This window comes from Oreochromis niloticus, linkage group LG14 (genome assembly GCF_001858045.2).
Source record: "Oreochromis niloticus isolate F11D_XX linkage group LG14, O_niloticus_UMD_NMBU, whole genome shotgun sequence".
Lineage (NCBI taxonomy): Eukaryota > Metazoa > Chordata > Actinopteri > Cichliformes > Cichlidae > Oreochromis > Oreochromis niloticus.
Genome location: NC_031979.2, coordinates 5143197 through 5169992, shown reverse-complemented (window position 1 = coordinate 5169992; position 26796 = coordinate 5143197). Strand labels below are relative to the sequence as shown.

At 44.2% G+C, this 26796-nt stretch overlaps 1 protein-coding gene across 1 annotated transcript in view; it reads right to left on the bottom strand.

The window, feature by feature from the left end:
• Positions 1-26038, bottom strand: part of nlk2 (nemo-like kinase, type 2) — a 54592-nt gene extending 28554 nt beyond the window's left edge. The window contains exons 1-4 of the mRNA XM_019355556.2: positions 24253-26038; positions 8102-8231; positions 7885-7940; positions 4-110 (exon numbers count right to left, since the gene is read on the bottom strand). Of these exons, the coding sequence (XP_019211101.1) occupies positions 4-110; positions 7885-7940; positions 8102-8231; positions 24253-24728 (769 nt within the window). The 5' untranslated portion in view covers positions 24729-26038. The remainder of the gene's footprint in view (positions 1-3; positions 111-7884; positions 7941-8101; positions 8232-24252) is intronic.
• Positions 26039-26796: the final 758 nt, after the last annotated feature.

Here is a 26796-nt window from a genome sequence, read left to right as displayed (position 1 = left end):
TACCTCTCAGAATCTGATAAAGAAAAACTTTGGCATGGTCTGAGCTCAGAGGCTGCGGTGATACAATGATCTTATGGAGGTCACTTTGCATCAGTTCAGTTACCACATAGCTGACCGACAGGAATTAAGGTTAAAAGAAAAACAAATATGTGGAAGAACAAAAACATTAAATCTCAATGAGAACCCAGGAAAGACAGTATAGTTATAATAAAGATGTGCTTTATTTTCTAAGATAGAGTTTAGACCTCAGCAGTACTGCATTGTTTTCTTACCTTTCCAGTTATCTTATGTTAATCACTAGCAGCATTCTAGAAATGAAAATGTAAACTGGCATGTTCTTTCACATATAGTATGGGTATTTGAAATAAAAAAGCATTACATGACAGATCATTGCACTGTATAAATACCTGCAGTTACTGAAATATTTATCTGTGTGTCTGTGTCTGTCTGTGTGTGTGTGTGTGTGTGTGTATATCTATCTCTCTCTCTCTCTCTCTCTCGATAGAACTAGATATATATATATATATATATATATATATATATATATATAGATATATATAGATATATATATTTCATATATATATACACACGTATACATATATATATACACACGTATACATATATATACACATATGTAGTGCTGCATTAACATCATCTAGCAGACCTTCTGAGGGTACTCCCCGTAGCCGGTTACCAAGATTACTTCACGTAATCTTGGTAACCGGCTACGGGGGATCCAGGTTTCAAGCTTGGCCATGATCTTTCAGGTCAGTTCCTCTCGCACTCAACGATCCTTCTCCTATCGCACTTGGGGCTATGTACCCAATCTCGGGTGGGGGTGATGATATCTCCCCCCTGACCTGGCGTCCTGACTCCTCCTTGCCGTAGCATTTATGTTGTACCTCGTCAATCTCTAGCTGTGAGAGCAGTCCCTTCTTTCGAATGTTGGAACACTGAGCTACTAGTTGTTTCGCCGTCATTGTGGATGTTGGGTATCGAAGAATCCATAGGTCCCTCATCCTATTCATGTAACCCCTTCCGCCAGGGTTACTTGCGTAGTAGCATTCCAACAACGCCCTGTTTTCGTCTCTTGCCCACCGATGCCTTCTTGTTCCAGTAGCCCACTTGTCGTCAGGGTGCCCTGGTTCCTCAACACCTGACGCGGACCTTGTTGATCCGGGCGACGTCCGAGCCGGCATGCCTTCATATTTATCTGTCTCGCTCATGTCTGCGGTAGGCTCACTTTAGCATAGGGGGTCTAGCCGTAGGACCCTTACTGGATACAGACGCCCCAGGCAGGAATCGAACTTGCGATCTTCTGCTCCAAAGGCGTGTAGTTTTAACCACTACGCTATCCAGCTACCTACGCTATCCAGCTGCTAGTTAACGAGAGACACCCGGAATGGCTAACCGAAGCGGGGCACAGAAAGGGATTGGCAAGAATACCAGAGGCGCAAAACACCAGCTACTGGTAGACAGAACAGTCAGCCGAGACTGCAAGACCAGACTGACCAACCTGTGCACAGCCTGGATTGATTACAAGAAGGCCTATGACTCAATGCCCCACAGCTGGATACTGGAATGCCTAGAATTGTACAAGATCAACAGGACCCTAAGAGCCTTCATCAGGAACTCAATGGGGATGTGGCGTACAACACTAGAGGCCAACTCCAAGCCCATAGCACAAGTCACCATCAAGTGCGGGATCTACCAAGGAGATGCTCTGTCCCCACTGCTGTTCTGCATAGGCCTGAACCCCCTCAGTGAGATCATTAACAAGACTGGCTACGGATACCGACTACGGAACGGAGCGGTTGTCAGCCACCTCCTGTACATGGATGACATCAAGCTGTATGCCAAGAGTGAACGAGACATCGATTCACTGATACACACTACCAGGCTATACAGCAATGACATTGGAATGTCATTCGGACTGGAGAAGTGTAGTCGGATGGTAACAAAGAGAGGGAAGGTAGTCAGAACTGAGGGGATTGAACTACCAGAAGGCAACATTGCAGACATAGAGGACAGTTACAAGTACCTGGGGATCCCGCAAGCGAATGGGAACCATGAAGAGGCCGCTAAGAAAGCTGCAACCACCAAGTACCTGCAGAGGGTCAGGCAAGTCCTGAGGAGCCAGCTGAACGGTAAGAACAAGATCCGGGCCATCAACACCTACGCCCTGCCCGTGATCAGGTACCCTGCTGGGGTAATAGGCTGGCCAAAGGAGGAGATAGAAGCCACTGACATAAAGACAAGAAAGCTCCTTACCATGCATGGAGGGTTTCACCCCAAGTCCAGCACCCTGAGGCTGTACGCTAAGCGGAAGGAAGGGGGCCGGGGACTGGTGAGTGTCAGCACCACAGTCCAGGATGAGACAAGAAACATCCACGAATACATCACGAAGATGGCCCCAACTGACAGCGTGCTCAGTCAATACCTCAGGCAGCAGAAACCCAAGAAAGAGGAGGAAGGCGAGGAACCATCATGGAAGGACAGGCCCCTGCACGGTATGTACCACCGGCAGATAGAGGAGGTGGCTGATATCCAGAAATCCTACCAATGGCTGGACAAAGCTGGACTGAAAGACAGCACAGAGGCACTAATCATGGCAGCACAAGAACAAGCTCTGAGCACAAGATCCATAGAGGCTGGGGTCTATCACACCAGGCAAGACCCCAGGTGCAGGCTGTGTAAAGATGCCCCAGAGACAATCCAGCACATAACAGCAGGGTGCAAGATGCTAGCAGGCAAGGCATACATGGAACGCCATAACCAAGTGGCCGGCATAGTGTACAGGAACATCTGTGCCGAGTATAACCTGGAAGTCCCGAGGTCAAAATGGGAGATGCCCCCAAGGGTGATGGAGAATGACCGAGCTAAGATCCTGTGGGACTTCCAGATGCAGACGGACAAAATGGTGGTGGCTAACCAACCGGACATAGTGGCGGTAGACAAACAGAAGAAGACGGCCGTAGTGATCGATGTAGCAGTTCCGAATGACAGCAATATCAGGAAGAAGGAACACGAGAAGCTGGAGAAATACCAAGGGCTCAGAGAAGAGCTCGAGAGGATGTGGAGGGTGAAGGTAACGGTGGTCCCCGTGGTAATCGGAGCACTAGGTGCGGTGACTCCCAAGCTAGGCGAGTGGCTCCAGCAGATCCCGGGAACAACATCGGAGATCTCTGTCCAGAAGAGCGCAGTCCTGGGAACAGCTAAGATACTGCGCAGGACCCTCAAGCTCCCAGGCCTCTGGTAGAGGACCCGAGCTTGAAGGATAAACCGCCCGCAGGGGCGTGCTGGGTGTTTTTTATATATACGTATGTATGTATGTATGTATGTATGTATGTATGTATGTATGTATGTATGTATGTATGTATGTATATATCTATATATCTATATCTATCTATCTATCTATATATATATATATATATCTATCTATCTATCACCATTTTAATGACATCAACACTGACAACACTAATATATTTATTTAAAGGGGGTTACCACAGCCGGATGGGCCCAGATCTTTTGATTTAGTATATCTTTACACTGGATACCTTCCCTGGTGCAACCCTCCTAGGAATTGTGTCTCCTCCTAGTTTCAAACGTACAAGTTGATTGATGATGATGTATCCTGTAACACGGCTTTACAGAGTCTCTTAACGTTGGAGAACATGTTTATGGCCCCACACATACAGAATCACACACTGGTTTAAATATAAATAAGATGCAGAAAGTTTTGATGAAGAAAGGGATGCTTAAGAAGTACAGCAAGCTGCCCATAACTGAGGCCTTAGAAACTGCCAAACAAACACTCACAGCTTTGGCCAGCCGCTGGCAAAGTATACTACCTCTTCAAGGTGCATGAAGTGGTATACGACAGAGCTAGAAGCCAGGAGAATAAACCAGCTGTACTCCACCCAACCATCCAAGGTGTATTATCAGTGGCAGGGTAACAATATGAGAACAGCCTCGCTGAGGCTGGAGACCGTAACTTTGAAAAAGCATATGGGTGAGGCTGGAGACAGTAACTCTGAAAAAGCATACGGGAGAAAGACATAACCCATATCAACAATGCTCAGAGGCTAGTGGAGCCAAGAGTAGACTACAGCACCCACCATGAACAAGATCCAGTAACAGTGGCAGAAGTCATAAAAGGGCCTCTGAGCGTCTGGCAAAGTAAATGAAACTGCTGCAAATGGGCGAGATGCACTCAGAATGGCTAACGGAAGCCTGGACAATCCTGATACCCAAGCATCCCAAGAAGGGACTGGTCTAGTACAGCTATCTGCCAATAACCTGCCTCAGTACAACATGGAAGCAACTATCAGGGATCATAGCAGCTAAGATGAACAGGCACACAGTTCAATACATGAGTGGGGCACCGAATAGAATTGGCAGGAACACCAGAGGGGTAAAACAACTGCTACTGGTAGATATAACAGTCACTCGAGATTGTAGGACTAGACTGAACAATCTGTTCATCAGTGCCTGAGGCAACAGAAACCAGAGAAAGAAGAGGAGCAAGAAGCGGGACGATCAAAGGACAGGTCCCTGTATAGCATGTACCACTGTAAAACAGAAGAAGTGGCTGATATCAAGTTACATCAATGCCTTGACAAAGCTGGACTGAAAGACAGCACAGAGGCACTAATAATGGCAGCACAGGAATCAGCTCTGAGCACAAGATCCATAGTGTTGGGGGTCTACTACACCAGGCAAGACACTAGGTGCAGGCAGCAAAAAAGAGACAATCCAGCACATAACAGCTTGGTACAAGATGCTAGTACACAGGGCATATATGCTGACATAGTATACAGGAACATTTGTGCTTAGTATGGCCTGTAAGTCCCAAGGTCAAAATGGGATATACCCCTGAGATTGGTTGAAAATGGCCAAGCTAAGATCCTGTGTGACTTAATGTGCCCGTTCGTCTTAGCCACTATGAGGACTAGCATTTTACATCTTGTGCTGAGGCTGGTTATTTACCAGTAGTTAGGACCAGTCCCTTCTGGGGACCCTTGAGAATCAAGACTGTCAGACCTTCAATTAGCCATTCTGGGTGTGTCCCATGGATTAGCAGCTGGTTCATTTGTGCTGTCGGCAGCTTATGGTGTACAGTTAGCTTCTTCAGCCTGTAGGCACTAATCATGTCAGGGCCCTGTGGAGTCTAACTCATCATGATTTTTCTTTGCTCTTTTTCTGTAAGTGTTTTCTAACACTCACATACATTCATACTCCTATGAGAGCAACTTGTGGTTAGTATCTTGCCCAAAATAATTTGGCAGGCGGACTGGACCAGATGGGGATCAAACCACCAAACTTCCAATTAGCAAGTGACCTGCTCCACCACCTGGGCAACAGCCACCTGAGCTACAGCCACCCCAAGTGGCAATTAAAGAAAATTTCTTACAAATTCCATACAATTAATTTTAAAATGTAATTCCTGTAGGCCCTTATCTGGTCACAATCTTTGAATAAATCAAAGGATACATTTCTTCAAAGTAGTCAATGTGTGGAGGATGTAGGAGGTTGAGATTTCTTAGATGGTCTGCCACTTTGATAAATCCTGGATCCTGTTCAAGCAGACTGCTGTGGTCTGGTCTTAGCTCCACTAGCCACTGAGCATTGCTGTTATGGATTACATCCTCCTCTCATATGCTTTTCCAGTATTGTTTCTCCAGACTTGTTGGGGTTTTTCCCACCTGCCACTGAGAATACACCTTGGATGGTATAGTGGAGTACAGCTGATTGCATCTCTCTGGTATACTTCTTCAAGTGGCTTTCGAAGGCTGAGAGTCGTTGCTCAGTGACCACTGTGATTATGATTCCCCTCTCGCCCTCTGGACGGTCATTATCCTTCAAACTCAGGTCTTCTACCAAAGGCCTGGGAGCTTCAGAGTCCTGCACACGTCCTTGCTGTTCCTAGGACTGCGCTCTTGTGGACAAAGATCACAGATGTGGTTCCTTCCTGTATGTGCTGGAGCCACTCAGTGTGTGTGTGTGTGTGTGTGTGTGTGTGTGTGTGTGTACGTGTGTGTGTGTGTGTGTGTGTGTGTACGTGTACGTGTGTGTACACGTGTGTGTGTGTGCGTACGTGTGCGTACGTGTGTGTGCGTGTGTGTGTGTACGTGTACATGTGTGTACGTGTGTGTGTGTGTGTACGTGTACGTGTGTGTGTGCGCACGTGCGCGCGTGCGTGCGTGGGGGTGGGGGGTGTCACTGCAATTAGTGCTCCAGTTACCACTAGGACCACTGTTTACTTCACTCCACATCTTCTCAAGCCCTTCCCTCAAACTTTAGTACTTCTGAGCTTCTCGTGTTCCCTTTTCCTGATGTTACCATTAATCAGTATAGCTACATCTTCCTCTGCTTTTCCACTACTACTATATCCAGTTCGTTAGCATCACCACTTTGTCTCGATTGCGTAGTTGGTATCCGTAGTCAGTCTTGTCAGTGATCTCACTGAGGGGCTCCAAGCCTATGCAGAACAGCAATAGGGACAGAGCATCTCCTTTGTAAATCCCGCACTTAATGGTGACTTGTGCCACTGGCTTGAAGTTGGCCTCTAGTGTTTCCCCACATCCCCATCAAATTCCTGACGAAGGCTCTAATGGTCCTGTTGATTTTGTATAGTTTTAAGCATTCCGTGATCCATTTGTGGGACACTGAGTCATAGGCTTTCTTGTAAAATATCCAAGTGTGGGGATCAGGACTGACTGACCTTCAGTTAGCCAATCCACATGTCTCATCTACTAGCAGCTGGTCCATTTGTGCTGCCAGATTCTTATGGAGTGCAGTCAGCTTCTTCAACCAGTAGGTGTGAATCATGTCAGAACCAGGTGCTGTCCATATCTACATACTGGAGAACCTGTTTTTGGATGTCTGCCACTGTGATGATTACTGGACTCCGTTCAGGGAGGTTGCTGTGGTTGGCTTTAAGATCTACTAGCAACTGAGCGTTGTTGTTATAAGGGTGCATCCTTCTCCCATATGCTCTTCCACAGTGTTCCTCTGTCTCCACTCTTGGTGGGCCTGTTCTCACATTGTTCCCCTGCCACTTGGATGGTTCCGTACAATACAGCTGATTTATTCACCTGCCTTCTATTTCTCTGGTATACCTCTACTTGGCAGTTTCCAAGGCCTCAGGTAGAGACAGCTTGCTGTACATCTTAGGCCACACCTTTCTTAACAGGCTCGGTGCTACCTTATTCTTGCCTTCTAGTCATCTTCTCCACGGAGGGTAAAGCTCCTTGTAGCTGTTCATCTTATAGCCAAGCAGCTCAGTGATCACTGCTGCTGTAGTGTAGATCAGCTGATTCAATGATGGTTGCAGCAGGGATTGTGCTACATTCACATCTTCTACTAGACCTTCAGAGGGTACTTCATGTAGTCTTGGCAATCGGCCATGGAGGGTCCAGGTTTCCAGTTTAGCCATGATGCTGTCTATCAGGCCAGCACCCAATATACCTTCAGTCATACTTTGTTTTAAGTAAATGGTAAATGGACTGGTTCTTATATAGCACTTTTCTACTATGAGCACTCAAAGGGCTTTTTACAACTTGCCTCATTCACCCACTTACCCACTTACTTTTTTTTTTCCTATGCTTTTTTTTTTCCTATAAGTGCTTTCTCACATACTCTTATGGGTGCATCAGAGAGCATCTTGGGGCTAGTATCTTGCCCAAGGATATTTGGCAGGCAGACGGGGATCAAACCACAAGCCTTCCAGTTAGTAAGTGACTGCCCTACCTGAGCTACAGCCACCCCAAATATGACCTAAAGAAAATTTCTTACACATTCCATACACTTGATTTTAAAATGTAATTCCTGTAGGCCCTGTATCTGGTGACGATCTTTGAATAAATCAATAGTAAAGGATACATTTCTTCAAAGTAGTCAATGTGTGGAGGTTGTAGTATGTCCAGCGCAGAGAGCACCTGAGAACAGAGGTAAAGCTGTGGTCTGTTTTATGGCTGGATGCAATCATGCAGGCAAACACACTTCTTTTTCCTTTCTAGAGGAAACGATAAACTCCTTGGATGGATATTTCATCATTTAGTTTGTTCTAATGATAAATGGGCCATTGTCATGTACTTACATTCTCATGTTTGAAGAAGCACAGCATCTTCAGCTCACGAAATACCCTCTTACAAGAAACAAGGTTTTGGAAGACATTGGGCATCTTTTTGAGGGCAACTCGCTTTCCGTCTCTGGGGTCTGTCACTGACCTGGGTGAATATAAAAAAGAAATTCACAAATAATTACAACATTGGATGAAAAGTTGGGTAAATGGATCAGCAGAACAAATCATGTTTTTTGACGTTCATTTATTTCCCGTGACCAACTTTAAGCATCACTATTCTCAAACCTCAAAAAATGCACTTTGTGTAAACAAAGGGTTATACAGGGCTCTAGACTAACTTTTTGCCATGGGCGCACCGGTGCGCCTAACTTTAAAAAGTTAGGTGCACCGGCACAAACGTTAGGCGCGCTCAAATTTTTCAACCGCATCGCTTAACACCGCAGTTTTACATGTGCACTTTTTTGGGGGGGGGAATTGCAGTCCATACAGACAATATTCATTTCTAAATTATTAACTAACAATCTTGTGCTTAAAGTGCTTTAACATTTTCTACAATATTGACAAACTTAATTATCATCTTGGCCTCCTCTGACGACCTGTTTGCCTCTTGCATGCTGCTGAAAGGCAGTGGGGAGAGGGGACACTTGGGCAGTGCATTTATTGCAGCATATAATGTGTTTTCTGGATACACTGTGCTTTTTCAGCATTCAAAGATTGATGGCACCGTGTCAGAGCACTGGCTATGAATTTCAGAAGGATCAGGCCTTAACTTAACAAAAAAGTTATCAATAGTTCTTTTCATCTTTTCTTATTACCCACAGCTACATCCACTTCTGTCGGGCCTAGGCTACTCACTAGGGCTGGGTATCATCACTGATTTCTATAATCCATTCGATTTCAGTTTCTCAAAGTCCTGATTCAATTCAATTTAGCCTCAGACTAGGGCTGCCACGATTAGTCGACTAGTCACGATTACGTCGACTATTAAAATCGTCGTCGACGATTTTAATAGTCGACGCGTCGTTTGAAGCTTTGTAAGATCCCAAAAGACGCAGGAATAAGTAGTAGTATTTAAGAGTGTAATAACGGACTGAAACAGAAGATGGCAGCACTGCATGTACAAGGATGCCAGCTGCCGTTAAACCCCGAAGAAGAAGAAACTGTGTTCCAGAATTCATAGCGCGGCCCAGCGCAGTTGTCAACAATGGCGGCAGCTAGTTAGTTTTAATATTACAATTATTATTCTTTCTGGGTCACAAAATAAACGTTTAACATATTTTCAGGTGTACATTTTACGTCCAATGGATGCATGATCTGATTAGTCGACTAATCGCAAAAATAATCGGTGACTAGTCGACTATCAAAATAATCGTTTGTGGCAGCCCTACCTCAGACAGTCAGAAATATTATAATTCTGATCATTTATCAGTACTGATACATGTGAGACTTCATCAGAATTGTGAACATCACAGCAGATGCCTTTGTGTGAAAGTAACTGAGAATAAAACACAGAAAAACATGAAGGAGAATTTTCTGGTCTGGCTTTTTATAGCAGATAACCTTAAAAATATTCTGCGATATTCTGCAATTTTGCATAATTTTAAAAAGTTTAAATTTCTTCAGTACTGAACAGCAGAAATTAGGCTTTCTTGTCTGAGGTCATTTAAGTGAAAAAAAGCAAAAAAAAAAAAAAGAAAAAGACAGTGGCCGACAGCGCTGAAAACAACGGTAGACTGGTGGGTAATAAGCCAATGAATAATGCAGAAAACAGAGATTTGAGACAGGAAACTGTTCTTGAAGTACAGAGAGAGCGAGAGAGAGAGAGAGAGAGAGAGCGAGAGAGAGAGCTGTGCATGAAGTGTGATTTTTATCGTGGTGGAAGCAAAACAGCAAAAGTAAGAGGGAATTCATGACGACATTGATCAAATGTGAAGCGTAGTTTGCTGCTTCTTTTGCTGCTGGCTCGGTGAATTTTGGTTGGAGAGAGAAAACCTGCAGCTCAGAATCTAGCGCAAATAGACGTAAACACAGCGCGGACGGTGGGCTCGGTGAGCTCCGACAGCGTGTCCGTCTACGTGCCATCGGGTGAGAAAGACAAAGCTAATTCTGATGCGTTGGGTCCGCTCTGTGTTTACGTCTTTGTGTGGAATCCGTGTACCTGCTCTCATTTGCTGTTTGGTGGTTGTTGAAATAGTTTTGTGAGCTTTAATCTGAGAATCTGGCATTTCTGGCAAAACAAAGTTATATTTAAAAGTCGATTCAGGATTTAATGAATTGATATCGCTTTATTCAAGCTACTCACCTCTCTCTATCCACCTGCACTTTCAACTGGACCACGGCCAATCAGAGAGGTCCCGCCCCTGACTATCTCTGATTGGTTTAGTCCACGATAGGGGCATAATGTGTGTCTGTTGTTGACCACACGGAGAGTTGCAGAGATTTTTTTTTTTTTTTTTTTTTTTTTTTAAGTTACCCGAACAGTTGGTCGCACTGGTGCGACCAAATATTTTTTTTAGTCGCACCATTGGAAAAATTTGGTCGCACTCTACAGCCCCGTTATATCATCCAAGACAAGAGGTTGGTCAAAACAAGGCATCCTTTTAATCTATTTTTACGACTACCATCTTCTAGGCTCACCTTCTAGCTGTAATTTCTGCAGTCAAAATAATTTTCTCATGTAGTATTTTTTTTTTTTTTTTTTTAACAACAAAGAATTAACGGGCAGCACGGTTGTACAATGATTAGCACTGTTGCCTCACAAAAAGAAGGTCCTGAGTTTGATTCCACCAACTGGCTGGGGCCTTTGCATGTTCTCCCCATGTTAGTGTTGACTCTATGTGGGTGTGAATGTGAATGGTTGTCTGTCTCTATGTGCTAGCCCTGCAACAGACTGCGACCTGTACCGTGTATCCTGCCTCAGCCTATGGTACCCGGGATAGGCTCCAGACCTGGGGCCCTGACAAGGACAAGCAGAAGAGAATGGATGGATGGAACAAAGAATGATGCTATGAAATCATACGAACTCTTGAATAATCAGGCCTCATCTTTAAGTCCTCATAATATTATATCACCCCAGTAGCAGCAGATTGTTGGTTTACTTTTACTTCCTATGCTATTCAAAGCAGAAAGGCCTTTCTTTTGTGGAACCAGCTCCCAGTTTAGATTCTAATTTAAAGATTAAAGCTCCAAGCAGCGTTATGGGGGCCCTCGCACCCCATCGAGTCGAGCCACGCGCAACACCTACAACTAGCACGTCTGATCTGATGTCACATTGATGGAATTCATGCATTTAACCACCAGCTAACATTTCATCTCATTCAATCATGATTATAGTCGTCCCACTAGGTGGCGCTCTAACCATTACTGACAAATGGCATAACAAACTTTTCCGAGCTCGAGTCTCATCATGCCTGCGACCTTTGGGAGACATTGGACATGGCGTTTTTGAGTGACAGCAGATTACTGCTTTTTGGCGAGTGATTGAAACTCCACGTGCCGCCACGACCACCCCGTTTCCCTGAACGTAAAAAGCTTCGCAATTTAACATCACAAAGGTCTTTAGATTCCACACACAGGAGATCGTTTCAATCTGATGAAATCCCTTGGAGGAGTTCATCAAAGAACGGTGCCTGAAAAGAGGGGAAAATGTCACCAAAATTACACATTCATTTTAAAATAGCTGACTTCCTGTTGGATTTGGGATATTGCTCCAAGAGACTTTTTTGTACATCTTGATATCTTCTATAAGCTTACCAGGTTTCAGACTCATACATAAAACACAGAGCAGGGGCTGTTGTTTTGAAATTTTGTAGGGGGCGCTGTGGAGCCATTTTCCGCTATTCAAAGAAAATGATCACATAACGAGATAGCACTCATCACATTGGAGGTGTGCGCCAAATTTCAAGACTTCTTAAACTTTCCAAGCCCCTCAAAAGCCACTTCATCTTTCATGGTGAACCGCGTTGCCACCAGGGTGTGCCGTTCAGTTTAAAGTCACAATTTTCTCACTGAAGCATCATGAGGGACTGATGGTGATATTCACCGCTTTTGAGGTGGCCATGATGACCCTGTGAAAATCAGTACAACAAAATGAAAGACATGACATTTCCTGTTGCCACTAGGTGGCGCTCTGTGTATTCCTGACAATGGGCATATTAATCTGTTCAGGGCGCCTCTGACATCACGCCTGTAAAGTCTGGTACTGATCAGACTAGATTTCACTGAGTTATACTAATTTGTTTCTTAATGGCGAGACATCAATATTCGCCATGCTGCTGGGGTCACACCCTTTCGCGAAAAGTCACAGTTTTCACTGTAACCCAAGACCAACTTCTTAAGGCTTTCCTGGAGAAATTTAAGGCTGCAGATGTCACCCATCACTATACTGTATCCCAAAGTGTAAAACATGACATTTCCTGTTCCCACTAGGTGGCGCTGTCCCTGGTTTCAAATATGGCAGTTGAAATATGTTCAGGGGTGGAGCCTTATCATATGTGTGCTCTTTGGTCCACGTCGGACCATGTATGAGGGAATGAGACACAATAAGAATTTCATGGTGAGTCATCGAAATTCGCCGTGGCGCCACGGCCTCACCATATCGTGAAAACTCAAAAGCTCCGCAATTTAACATGGCCCAGGTGTGTAGTTGACACTGACCAAAGATGAAGCTTATATGATCAAATCCCAAGGAGGAGTTCGAAAAAGTTCGAGGCATGGAAATGGCAAAATTAGAGCCAAAATGTCACATTCACTTCCAAATGGCGGACTTCCTGTTGGGTTTAGGACATGGCCATAATAGACCTTTTTGTGCGTCTCCTAACGTTAGATACGTGTGCCAACTTTCATACATGTAGGTCATACCCATCTCGGGGGCTCGCGTTTTTCATTTTTCTAGGTGGCGCTACTAAGCCAATTTTCCCTGGACATGTCTATGGACATTAAAATACGTAAATTTTCACCAGACCTGACGAGTGTGCAAAATTTCAAGAGTTTTTGAGCATGTTTAGGCCCTCAAAAGGCCGATTCATTACAATAGGGCCTTCGCACTTTTGTGCTCGGGCCCTAATGATGGATGAGGGACAGATGCTGCGGTTTGGAAAAGGCCTTGGGGGGAGGGACTGTCAGCCGCTCCCAGGCCAGGCAGATCCCCAAAGAAGGCATCCCCTTGCAGAAGTGAAGATTGGGCATTGTGAAGGTCTTGGCGATTGTTGTGAATGTATGACTGGTAGGCTTGTGATGACCATCGGCCCATGAGCTTGATTAAGGCGTCGGGAATTCCTTTGCGGGAAGCAGAAGTTGCTGCACTGATGCGGAAGGAATAGCCAGAGAAGATATTAGGAGAAATTCCAGACAACAAGAGAACTTGGCAAAAGTGTGAAAGAAACCATGATCTGGTTAGGATGTGGCCAGGTTCGCTAATGAGGAGAAGGTCTGAAGGTCAGGCGTGCTGGGGGGTTTTTTAAGGTAGAGGTAATGGGTCAGGAAGTCAAAGGGACTTAAAGACAAGTTTATTTCAAAGTAAAATATCAAAAGGGGGCTGCCCAATTGGTTGGTTTTGCTTCGTTTGAGGGACAAGATGAGCCAGTCTCCAAAAACTGGGTGGAAGTCGCTTAAGACAATCCAGATGGAATTTCCTTGAAGACGAGGTCAATTCTAAACAGTGCATGAACCCAAAGAAGGCGAGCGGGAACATTGCTTCAAGCGTGCATGCCAGGAAGAAGTCACTGTACTGCTTTCCTGAAGTTAGGGGAAAGTGGTACGGGGTTAAAATTAGAGCCTGATGTTAGAGATCTTAGCTGAAACGATATAGAGGATGAGCAAGGAGAACCTGTGAGTATTTTGGTGAACAAACTGATGCCACTGAGCTACGTCTTTATCATGGAAATTTTAATGGCGAGGAATCGAAAAGCTAAAGATACGAAGCTAGATATGATTGCAATGTCAAAGGACGGTAAGGGAAGGTTGAAGCAATTATGGAACAAACGGAACATGTTCCAAGTGGTCCAATAGGTGGACAAGTTGCTTGGGGTAAGACTGTTGATTATCAGCCTACCCCAAGAAGCTATAAGTTTGCTGATGCTATGGTGTAGATCTCGAAAGTTGTAGCTAAAAATGGAGGAACTGGTGTCCGAGTTGCCTCTGCATGAGGGGCCAAGGATCTGAATGTCTGGAGGGAGAGACAAGACAGGGAATTAGTGATGGCATTGAAATGGCCTGGGATGTGTTGTGCGCTGATTAAGAACTGGTGGGTGACTGACAGTCACATGAGCTGACACATGAAGAGCATGGTAGAAAGGGCAATGGCATTTGTTTATTATCATGTCTACTACAGCGAGGTTGTCTGAGTGAATGAGGATGGATCTTTTTGATCATTCGTGGCCCCACAGCAAGGCCGCGATTAGGGCTGGGCTATATCATACCGTTCACGGTAATACCAGTGTAATGTTGGGCAACGATAAGAAAATGAAATATCGCGATAGAATATGGGTAAAACGCGCATGCGCAGTGCCTTTGTTTACATACGCACATGGCGGCGACGGAGAATGAGAAGGGCGAAAGTGGATCGTTGAATGAAACAGATGAACCAGAACTGGTTTGTAAAAATGCTGCAACTTCAGTGGTGTGGAACTGGTTTAGCTTTCATCCGTCAGATACACAACAAAGCACTATTTTTGGTAACGCATGCTAGCGGGCCGTCGTTATTACCGTGTTTTTTTGGAAAATACGGCACACTTAAAATCAATCCTTTGATTTTTCTGAAAATCGACAGTCCCTCTTATAATCCCGTGTGCCTTATGTTTGAATTCTGGTTGTGTTTACTGACCTTGAAACGATTTTATGTGGTACACGGCACTCAAAAATCTGTCAAATGTTTTAGTACGACTTTGCTAAGCTACGAACCCGCACCGCTTGATGGATCGTCAGAGCATTACGGCTATCGTAGGCAGGAGCCTCGCGGAGTGATACGTACTGTGCTTCAACATAATATTACCGTATTGTGTGTGTATAACCTCTTTTTAAGTTTTGTTGATATTATGCATGGTTATGCTGAGGATATGTCGGCCAATTTCCACTGGAAATGCCTTTTGGTTAAACTTTCAGCAAGGAATTTGCATTTGCACTGTTAAATTTTTATATAGCTTTAATGCACATAAAAAACAGCTGCTTGTTTAAGTGAACATACATCGGTTGGGTTTCTGTTGCACTAATAAAGTTGTGGAGTTGTAAAGTATTTTGTCTTGCGTCAATTATATCGTCAGTTATATCGTTATCGCAAATTTTCAAATGTATATCGTGATAAATATTTTTGGTCATATCGCCCTGCTCTAGCCGTGATGACCACTGGATAGATTTAAAAAACGGCTGAAGAAGGCAGGAACCGCCCCTAGATATATTGGCAGAATCATGGAGGCCATGCGGAAAAGAACCACCTTCTGCCATAATAACCCCCAAAGCCGGCAGAAGGGGCAGCATCCATGTAAAGGTTAATGTTGTTGGGGTGAGACAGCTGATCGTCATAAAAGACAGTAATGCCGTTCCAGTTAGCAAGGAGTAGTCGCCAGAGCCGCAGTTTGGCTTTGAAATAGCTTTTAAGAGTGATTGTGTCAAGGAGTGATGATTTAGATCCTGCAAGTGAAAGCAAATGAGAGATAAAGGAGCGGCCTTGAGAAATAATGGGTAGTGCAAAGTTTAGGTGACCTAGAAGGGAGAGTAGCTATCATTTAGAACATGTGGGAAGAAGGAGAACATTTGAAGGAGGAGAGTAATGCGATTGAGCTTTTCAAACTACCTGGTGTCGAGGGTTATACCAAGGAACTCCAGGGATGTTGAAGCACCCTCTGTTTTTTTTCTTCTGACAATGGAATGGTGAGTTCAAAGAAGACCGACTTCAGGGTGGGTAACCCATGAGTTGGGTTGCATTTTGCAACCAAAAGGTAAGCCTGACTGCGAAATAATAGGCATCCTTTTACTTTAAGGGAACAAGCACCAAAAGTCGGGATGAATTGGCAGAACTTTGAGGGCACTTGTGATGTCGGCTTTTGAAAGACATGCACCTCTGCATTTTAACAAGTCTGCATTTTAACATAATGGGTCTGCCCTTCCTGTCTGTACCATGTGGCAAAGGCATGCTAGGAACAGATACTGTAGGTTTGGAAATTTCTGGTGAGGAGGCTGAAGCCAACCAGGAAAGAGCAGATGTATGATTTATGGGCTGTGAAATATTTTGGGCTGGAATGATACAGGCGGAAGGAGGATGTGACGAAGTGCTGTATAGCTTGCAGGAGAATGAAGAACGGGCAGCAAAGATGTTGCAGTAGAATTCCTGGTCGAGACTGCTCCACAATGACTTCTGATTAAGCTGTGCAGGCAAGCAGCTGCTTGAGAAGAAAACTGAATGTGGTACTGGTAAAAGCTGGTCCCGCCAAATCGTAGAGCAAAATTGAGTACGATAGTCAAGTAGGTCTTGAGCTCTTGTCTTCGGGAGGGAAAAGCGGTGCAGAAGACATCTCTATTTAGTGAAAAGACAGAACTCAAGAGGAGTGACCTCTTTTGGCCAAACCACCTATGATGACCATCGTGGCTGCCAATCAACCTGGGGGGAGCGGGCTGGTTCAGTGGTGGAAGAATGAGCTCTGCTAGGTCTATAAATTTACTAGCAATGATTTGTTGGCGAAGGTGAGCGGATACTGGGGAAGGTTTTGGAGTTGGTGGGTTAGGAGAAGGAATTTCTAAGGCCAGCAAAAACTGAGCAATATTAGAGTCTGAGAAGAAGGGGCCTGAGCTATAAAACTTTCGCCATGTGCTACTTGGAGCTTCTCTAACAAGGAGGAGGAAAAGGTTGTGGGTTAGAAGGATGAATAGTTGAATACCCAGTTGCATGAATGTTACCTAAAGTATTGTAAAGAGAAGCTGAGGTGAGAGGAACCGGCCACGTGTCTTCGGAGTTAGGCGCTGTGATGGATCAGATTTTCGGGAAGCTCTGCAGGGCTGGAGCCCCATCTTAGAGTGATCAAGAGTCGAGCTGCAGCATGAACTTTTGTTAGTGGTTGATCTTCCTCTAATCGAAGTTTGGAGGTTATGATTTCACAGTGATGGCAAGCGACTGGAGTTGCTGTATTGCTGAATGGAGCGGAGAGAGGAATTCGGAGGTTTGTATATAGTAGACCGGATTGCCGAGTGACAAGAATGACTACTGGAAGGATCCCTGGGCGGCCAGCGGCAATCAGCCTCTCTACGGTGGCTCCACTATGACATTTAGAAATGGGAGTTTGGGATTCCTGGTGTGCCTGAAAGATATCTGATGTAGAAGGACTGAGATCTTTGTCTGATGGGCTGAGGGACAAGAAATCCATGATGACCAGCTGAATGGGTGAGTTGGATTCTATGCTCTTAGAAATGCTGTTATAATTGTTTGACATCGTAGAGTGTTCGCATGAAAATGAGAACAGCAGGTATTAGTAAAGGGGGCATATATAGACTGAGGACCAAAAGGGATGTGAATGAGGTGTGATCCCACTCCTGAAATTCAGATAAAATATCTCCACTTATTGAAAAAGCATATAATTTAGGTGATACTCATCCTTAGCCATGCTGCAATATGCCTAGGCTCCCGGGGGACTTCCCATGATACACTGATTGCTTCTATTTCACTCACTGTGGGGTTACACACTGCTCTGCATTTAATCATTAGTTATCATTCATGTCTGGCTCTCTTCCACAGCATATCTTTGTCCTGTCTCCCTTTCTTCAGCACCAACCGGTCATGGCAGATGGCTGTCCCTGACTCAGCTTAGTTCGGCCAGAGGTTTCTTCAGGTTAAAACTGAATTTAACTGAAATTGAGGAATGACAGCATTTACAGTCTAACAGTATAAATTTATAACACTGCTTTAAAAAAAAAAAAAAAAAACCCAAAACAAAACAAAAAAAACCCGTTATGAGCCATGAGTGTGAACCAGCACATGGGACGCTGCACCAACCGATTTCTTTCTAGACTTTAGTACAGTTAGCACAGAAGAGGTATGTGTTCTTATGCCAAAAAATTGAGCATCCACTAAAATTGACACTTCTGTGATCCAGTCATATCTGCATGCTCAACTTGCAATGACTTTTGACAAACTTTTCCATCATAGATATTACACTATTGCAGAGAGCACCAGGAAGAGACAACTGTCTGGGTAAAACTTTTCCCTTGGTGGATTGGGCCACCGCACTACCTCCCCCTGTTCACATATTTTGAGGGAAGAGGAGACAAAGAGTGGCGATAACTCAGTATGGGCTATGGCTATTCAACTTTTACCAATAAGGATCAGTGGAGGAGGCAGCCCACACTTTTCTTTCAGCAGTGTACAAAATAGACACATACACACACACACACACACAATGCCTTCAGACCATTGTGTGCAGATAAGTTTTAGATTGACTTTTGCTAGTCTAGTCTAGCACCAAAAGTCAGTCATCGAGTAGAACCGATCCAGAAACAGACTTTTAGAAATAATAATTTCCAAAAACACAACTTCAGTAATTTATGCATTACCTTTTTTCAGAAGAAGGCACCATTGATAAAATTCACACATAGCTCCTTTAAATATTTCTAACATTGTTGTCTTTGCCAGTAGCTACCACCCAGGTTAGGAGGGAACTGAGGAGGATTAATGGCAAGAAGGCAGCGGGCCCAGATGGCATCAGCTCAAGGCTCGTCAGGTCCTGCGCGGACCAACTGTGTGGGGTGATCGAGCACCTCTTCAACCTGAGCCTGAGGCTGGGAAGAGTCCCACAGCTCTGGAAAACCTCCTGTGTTGTTCCAGTGCCAAAGACTTCACGCCCCAAGGACCTCAACAGCTACAGACTGGTGGCTCTGACATCCCACCTGATGAAGACCCTGGAGCGGCTGGTCCTGGCTCAGCTTCGGCGCCTGGTGAGCTCATCACTGGACCCACTTCAGTTTGCCTACCAACCTGGCATTGGAGCGGATGACGCCGTCATTCACCTCCTACATCGTTCCCTCGCGCACCTGGAGACCGCTGGGAGCACTGTGAGAATCATGTTCTTTGATTTCTCCAGTGCCTTCAACACTATTCTTCCCTCGGTTCTGAAGGACAAGCTGGAGAACTCTGGAGTGGACCATCACCTCACTACCTGGATTTTAGACTACCTCACCGACCGACCACAGTATGTGAGGACTCAGGGCTGTGTGTTGGACAGGGTCGTCTGCAGTACGGGGGCCCCACAGGGAACGGTTCTGGCTCCGTTCCTCTTCACCATCTACACTGCAGACTTCTCCCACAACTCCACCCAGTACTTCCTGCAGAAGTTCTCTGATGACTCTGCAATAGTCGGCCTCATCACTGATGGGGACGACAAGGAGTACAGAGGACTGACTCAAGACTTTGTGGACTGGTGCCAGCTGAACTACCTCCAGATCAATGCCAGTAAAACCAAGGAGCTCGTGGTAGACTTCTACAGGCACAAGCATCCTCCACTGCAACCACTGAACATCCAAGGTATGGACATCGAGGCTGTGGACAGCTACAGGTACCTTGGTGTTCATCTGAACAACAAACTGGACTGGACTCATAACTCAGACGCCCTCTACAGGAAAGGGCAGAGCAGGCTGTACCTGCTGCGGAGGCTCAGGTTGTTTGGAGTGGAGGGCCCACTCCTGAAGACCTTCTATGACTCTGTGATGGCCTCAGCCATCTTCTATGGTGTGGTCTGCTGGGGCGGCAGCATCTCTGCTGGGGACAGGAAGAGACTGAACAGGCTGATCCGAAGGGCCAGCTCTGTTCTGGGATGCCCTCTGGACCCAGTGGAGGTGGTGAGTGACAGGAGAATGGCGGCTAAGCCGTCATCCCTGTTGGACAACATCTCCCACCCCATGCAGGAGACTCTGACAGCACTGAGCAGCTCCTTCAGTGGGAGACTGCAGCACCCACGGTGTGGGACGGAGAGATTTCGCAGGTCTTTCCTCCCCACTGCTGTCAGACTCCACAATAAAGACTTTTGCAGCTGATCAAACACACAAACCCACACATGTGCAGTAAGACCGCTATATGTGCAATTCTTCTTCTGACGAAGTTGTATTTTTGTATTTTCCTACTCAGTTGTATATAGTATTTGTATTTCCATTTTATTCTATTGTATATATTATTCTATTCTATTGTATATGGTATTTTATTTTATTGTATTTTATTGCTTTCCAGTGTTTTCTAATTTCTGCTACATAACTTTGCACTTTGCTGTAACAAAACAAATTTCCCACCTGTGGGACTAATAAAGGTCATCTTATCTTATCTTGGCTGTTGTACATTTAAATTGTGCATTTTAGCATTTTACTGGGCCATTCATTGCATTTGGTGCCATTTGACCCTCCGTGACATAACTAAGTTTATAATGAAATGGCTGTACCTCAGGACGTAGAGCAGGGCATCTACTAAAAGAAAGATTTGTGTTGCAATCCCTGGCTGCTCCAGTCTGCATGCCAAATACCCTTGGGCAAGATACTAACCTCAAGTTGTTCTCGAGTCCATATACCATTTAATTGAGTGTGTGTCGAAAATTATTATTATTTCTTAACAGAAGTAGCCTAACACAAAGTATTGCAATGCACAGCATGCCTAACATTCATAGTTAATGATTGGCTATGGAAGTAGCTCTAAATTTCTTTTAAATTATTAGTACAATTGCTCCCATTTCAATTAGAACAACCCTCTCGATTTAAGCAAACTCAGGACTTTCAATATGGTTACCCACTGACTTGACCTCTGATCAGTTTAGCAAAAATATATTGTTTGTTTATTTACTACTACTGTTATTTTATAGCCATTTTCATATGGAGTACTTTCATTAAAGAAAACTGGCGAGTATGACATTGCTGGAAACAGCGTTATAAAAATGTACATAAATTTACGTTTACTTCACAATATGAACTACTGCATTATTTGAATGTTAGCTTCAAGGGGTTGTGGCGAGCAGACACACACGCACACAAAAACTCACTAAAAATACTCAAACCATCTTCACACTCAGATTTTCAGATGTAGTACTCCAAGTCATTTTATTCCTTCATTATTAATTCCTAAATGTTCTAAAGTCACTACAGCAGACACACAAAGTCAGGGGTCCTGTGACTCAGGAAGTAGAGAAGGTCACAGCAAGGTTGGTGGTTTGATGCCTGTCTGCTCCAGTCCATGTGGCCAAATATCTTTGAGCAAGATACTAACTAGTGGTGCAACGGATCACGGTTAATCCGTAATCCGAACCGATCCCACTCCACGGTTCGGCACGCACGTGATCCGAAGATTCAAAAAAGAAGAAAAAAAAAAAGTATATGTATGGTGCGCGTGGTGGGTCTGTCAAGCGATAGCTATGGTCAGTGCTAGCGGTCCAAGTGGAGGAGCAGAGTAGTTTGCAGTATTTAAGCAGCCCTTTGCTGCCCAATCCGACCGGGCTAAAGCTATTACAAAAGCTATTGGGGTGTTTAGCTGCAGACGGGAGGCCGTATTCCGTTGTGCAAAACAAGGGGTTTAAACTATGATGAACGTGCTTGAGCCTCCGCTATGATATCCCGTTGCGCGTCCACTTTAGTGGCAAGATCGTTCCAAGCATGTATGAGCAGGAAAGGTTTAAAGTTATGGCTGAACTGTCCCAGGCATCTTCTGTTGCCCTAACTACAAATGGGTAGACCTCCAAGGACACGGAAAGCTACGTGACTGTGACAGCTCATTATATCACAGCGGAGTGCGATATAATGAGCAGTATGTATTATTGTAGGGTCTACCTTACAATATAAAGCGCCTTGAGGCGACTGTTGTTGTGATTTGACGCTTTATAAATAAAATTTAATTTAATTTAATTGAGTGGTAGATACAAAGCCCTATACTGCCCTATACTGTACCATAATTTGTTTTTATATAATTGCGTGGAATGAGTCTTGAGTTGAATGTTTTTAACAGGCAAAAAATACTTCAATAAGTAAATCAGTAAATTTAATTTTTTTTTTTTTTTTTTCCCTTTCTTTCTTTTGGTGATCCGAAAATTGATCCAATCCGTGACTTAAAACCGTGATCCGATCCGAACCGTGAGATTTTTGATCCGTTGCACCACTAATACTAACCCCAAGTTGCTCTATGATGCATCCAAATGTTAGAAAGCATTTATGTTGAAAAAGCATAGAAAAAAAATGCTTGCGTGAATGAGGTAAGTTGTGTAAAGCCCTTTGAGTGCTCAGAGTAGAAAAGCGCAATATATGAACCAGTTCATTTACCAAAGAGAGGTGTGTAAGATGCACTCCTAAAAAATACAAAAAACAAAACAAAAGCCCTAAGTATCTATGATGATGTACCAGTTGATCAATCTTGGATATTAAGAGAGAATAATAGCTTAGCGAGCTATGTTGAGCCTAAAGTCAGAGTTGTCAATGTCTTCAAAATGGCTCTATTTTTACCTAGCTAGCTCACCATGTTAACTTAAGAACACACAACCTGATTCAGAGCAGGTTATCTTTGGAGTATGCATTTTCAGGAGAAAAACCCAAAGTATTACAAATGCCCTTATGTACTGTATGCTAAACATTGCATATATATTCTATGCTTAAATAAGGTGCTTTACTTTTACAACCTAATTTGCATTGCATTACATTCAAATGTGCATTTATTGACCTAGTGATGTAGAATGAATGTTTTTATGCTTCGTCCTGATGTGTATACACACACACACACACACGATAGACAGACAGACAGATAGACAGACAGATGGGGTTTTTTATATAGAAAAAAAACCCCTCAAAAATTAGCGCATGAAAAGAACAAGAAAAGAGTGGTTGCAGTGAAACTTTATATGCATGTAGCTCACAGAACAACAACAACACAAGTAAGGGTGGCCCTGATATTTTGTTCACCTCCTGCCGGTAGGACATGCCCGACCAGAACCACTTACCTAGGAGGTGACTGCTTTCAATTGGCTCATTTCAATGTAGAGGAGTAGCAGCTCTACTCTGACCCTCCTAAACGACTGAATTCCTCACCCTATCACTAATGAAGAGCACATCCACCCTTTGGAGAAAGCTTATTTCCATTCCACCATTTGCATCCGCGATCTCATTCTTTCGCCTTTTTAAAAAGAAAAAACCCCCAAAACAAATCTAACAATAATAGTGTTGACGAACTGGTCAGGCACAGATTAACACATTTTGTTGACAACGATACTCCATCTGGTAATGACAAAGAAGCAGCTGATTATTTTTGTTATTATCATTTTGCTAAACTGCAAAAAAACAAAAAGAAAAACAAAACTGCATTACCACTACCACTTACCACTACTCAATTTGAGCACTCAAAGCACATTCAACTACATGCCTCATTCACACATTTTACATTCATAAAAGTGCTGCCTAAGATTTACGCATGCACTCACACTTCGGGGATGCGTTGGGGGAAACGACTAACCTTCCAGTTAGTAGACGACCTGCTCTACCTGCTGAACTACAGCCACCCAGAGTGGGTATGTTATCACTGCCAATGTCAGGTTTCTCTTCAGTACAAAATGCGGGTCAAATTATTAAGTTGGTGTTCTGGGCCAAGACATTGTGATGATAGTGATAAATTTAAGTCCATACTGCCGCTTAGTATATTCCATGGGACAAACATTCACATTATTAAAAACACCAGAAGCCTATTTACTGACACTTTTATTGAGTCAAACAGAGATTACTAACACCAAGAGACCAACTGGAAATTCCCTCGAGTCATCTCTGGACTTCAGGACATGTGCTGGTTTTGATCATTAGTACTCATCACACATAATACGGTTAGTTTTTGTAAACAATGTGCAAAAGTGATATCTATCTGTCTGTCTATACACACACACACACACACACACACACAGGGAGAGAGAGAGAACGTTATTCGACTTAGACAATTATTAGCATCTAATGCTGAAGTGCAAATGTTTACAACACAAAAACACTTAGCGGAAGTTGGTGTAAACGTCTTCAGTATGACAACAGGCTCAAGTTTAAAGACTATGGGTTGAGACATAAATGGGAAAAAAAAAAAAATGCCGCTGGAGAGGGATGCGAAACACTAATGAACGACTTGAAGCCATGGCGTGATAGTGGTATTAGTGGATACAGAGATACATCATGAACGCACAGTGCACTGCACTTACCAGACAACTCCAAACGCTCCGTAGCCGATGGGTCTGTCAGGCTCAATATCCAGCTGCTGCTGTAAGTGATGCGTGTGTTGTTGCTGCTGCTGTTGATGGTGGTGGTGGTGAGCTTTGACAGCGGCTGCTGCAGCCGCTTGGACCTGTGCGGGAGCCGCGGCCGCGGCCGGCCCGGGAGCTTGCCCAGGGGCTGGAGACGGAAAGTAGGGCTGCTGCTGTCCGGGGTTTAGCATCACCGCCGCAGCGGCAGCCGTTGATGTGTGCTGCTGGACCGTGTGCACAGCAGCGGCTGAGCCCGGGTGCTGTAAGTGGTGCTGGCCCGCGTGGTGGTGGTGGTGATGCATGTGGGGAGGCGGTAGGTGCTGGAGCTGGTGGTGGTGGTGATGGGGGTGATGGGCAGCTACTGCTGAGGAACCACCGTTGTAAGCAGCCATCATTTTTGTAACATTTGCAGCAGTTGTACCACAAAGAGCCATCCAATGATACTTAAGTGCCTCCTTTTCAAACTGCTTCTCAAAATGATACTAATGGCAACCAGACAGCAACCCCACGGTTAATACAACTTGTGGCAAACATAGAGAAAATTTATGTCCTTTAAGCGTCCAAAGTCAATCACTTTGACAGAAATGATCCGATATCTGATATGGCGTTTTAGCATAATACTAACTAGGCTTTGCCCCACTTCCCCTAAATTAATTTTCTATTTAGAACGCCATTAGACTACTGAAGTCTGAAACTAGTGACGGAGAGCACATTATGGGCAATGGACCACCCAAACATACAATCTATGCAGCTTTAACAGTGCCACTGCTGTCAGTGACAAACCAAAAATATTCAATAGAAAAAAGACTTAAAGGCATTTCATCACAGAGATGGTTCTACCTCCCCTCCTGGAAAAATTCACCTTCCTCTCTTAATAAAATAGTGCGATCTAAAGCAGGTCACATGGGAAACAGAGCATTCATCTTTTAAGTGTTCCAAGTTTGCCACACACTGGCGACGTTGCTTTTCTCACCACACGGCTTAAAAATCGCAATCTATTATTCCAAACTGGATTCTCCTTCAGATGTGTGTACAGGCCAGACAACTACTCTGATAGCAGAGGTAATCTCAGAGTCGTAATTAACGCTGCTGATCCGGTGCAGAGGAGGTGTATCCCAGCCAAGGCTACAATACAGCAGCGCAGAGAGGCAGGCAGGCCCGGGCCTCGGCAAGCCACCCTACTCACATATTATTATAGCAATCCACCGAGCCGCGTGCTTCCAAAGAAACCCCCATCAGTTTGACAGGGTGACGAAGCTTCGACCATGACTCAAAACACGAGAAAAGAAATCCTCACAGACGGCTGGCAGACAACGTAATTCCCCCATCGACAGCTTTGTGTGTGTGTGTGTATCTGTATCCCACTCTGTCCTAATACGGCTCAGAAGCGCGCATCCAAACAGACTAACAAGTTAAATCCGTTTGTTGTGGGACAAAATCTACCGCCAGGAGCTAGACAGCGGTATTCAATCTGACAACTCAGAGATAGCTAATGGGTATCTCTATCTCCACATAAAAACAGCATTGCCTCCGTTGGTTCCGCTGGGCCTTGACGCTGTCAGTTGAGGAAAAAACGTCACTCGGCTGATCCTCTACACTTCAAGCTCACGACGCTCCTGTGACATGATAAAAGTATTGGTCACGAGGTAACTGAAATGAGCTGTTCATCCAACATGGTGAACAAAACCTTAGCCGCTCGGCGCTGAGATTAGGCAGGGTAGCCAACCAATCGTCTTCCGCACGGCAATGACGTAATTGTAATCTCCTTGATTGTCACAACAAGCAGCCAGTGGCGAGTGTCAGCTGGGTTGATAGCTGACTAGAAAGCCCAATGATCTCCACATAGATGCCGTGAAAAACACCGCTCACTTCATTGCAGGAAAATATTCAGAATCCAGACCAGGGATTAAAATTAACTGACTAAATTTAAAATAGTTTTAAAAAAATAAAATATGATATGATTTCAGACTTACTACTTCTCTATACAAAGGATACTATTCCGTAAAAGAAAATTTAAAAAAGTGGATTTCTAGTTGTTGATGGATTATGTCCGTAAAAGGAGCTTCACAGGTTCTGTACCCTTGCCCAGATCTGTCTTAACCTGTGGTCAATTTTGAGTGTCATGCCAAAGGACGCGAATACTAGATGTAAGATGTGCATATGATGATACATATAGATAGATAACATGTCATTATAAATGTGCAAGAATAATAAATTTTTTGTCTTCATTTTCTTTGGGTTTTTTTTGTATTATTTGTAGAATTTTTAGGTGAAAAATAAATTGAATACATTTTGGACCAAGGCTGTAACAGACAACATATTGAAGCGGGGATGGGATCCACTCCATATTCTATGAGACACTATCCACAATAAAATTATTAATCCAGCTGTGAGTAAACATTCATTTACTTTGTAATGCACTTCTTTTCTTACACCAAACAATCAAATGACCCCTATGAGCAACTGCTGACAGTGAGAAGAAAAAAACTACTTTTTAACAGG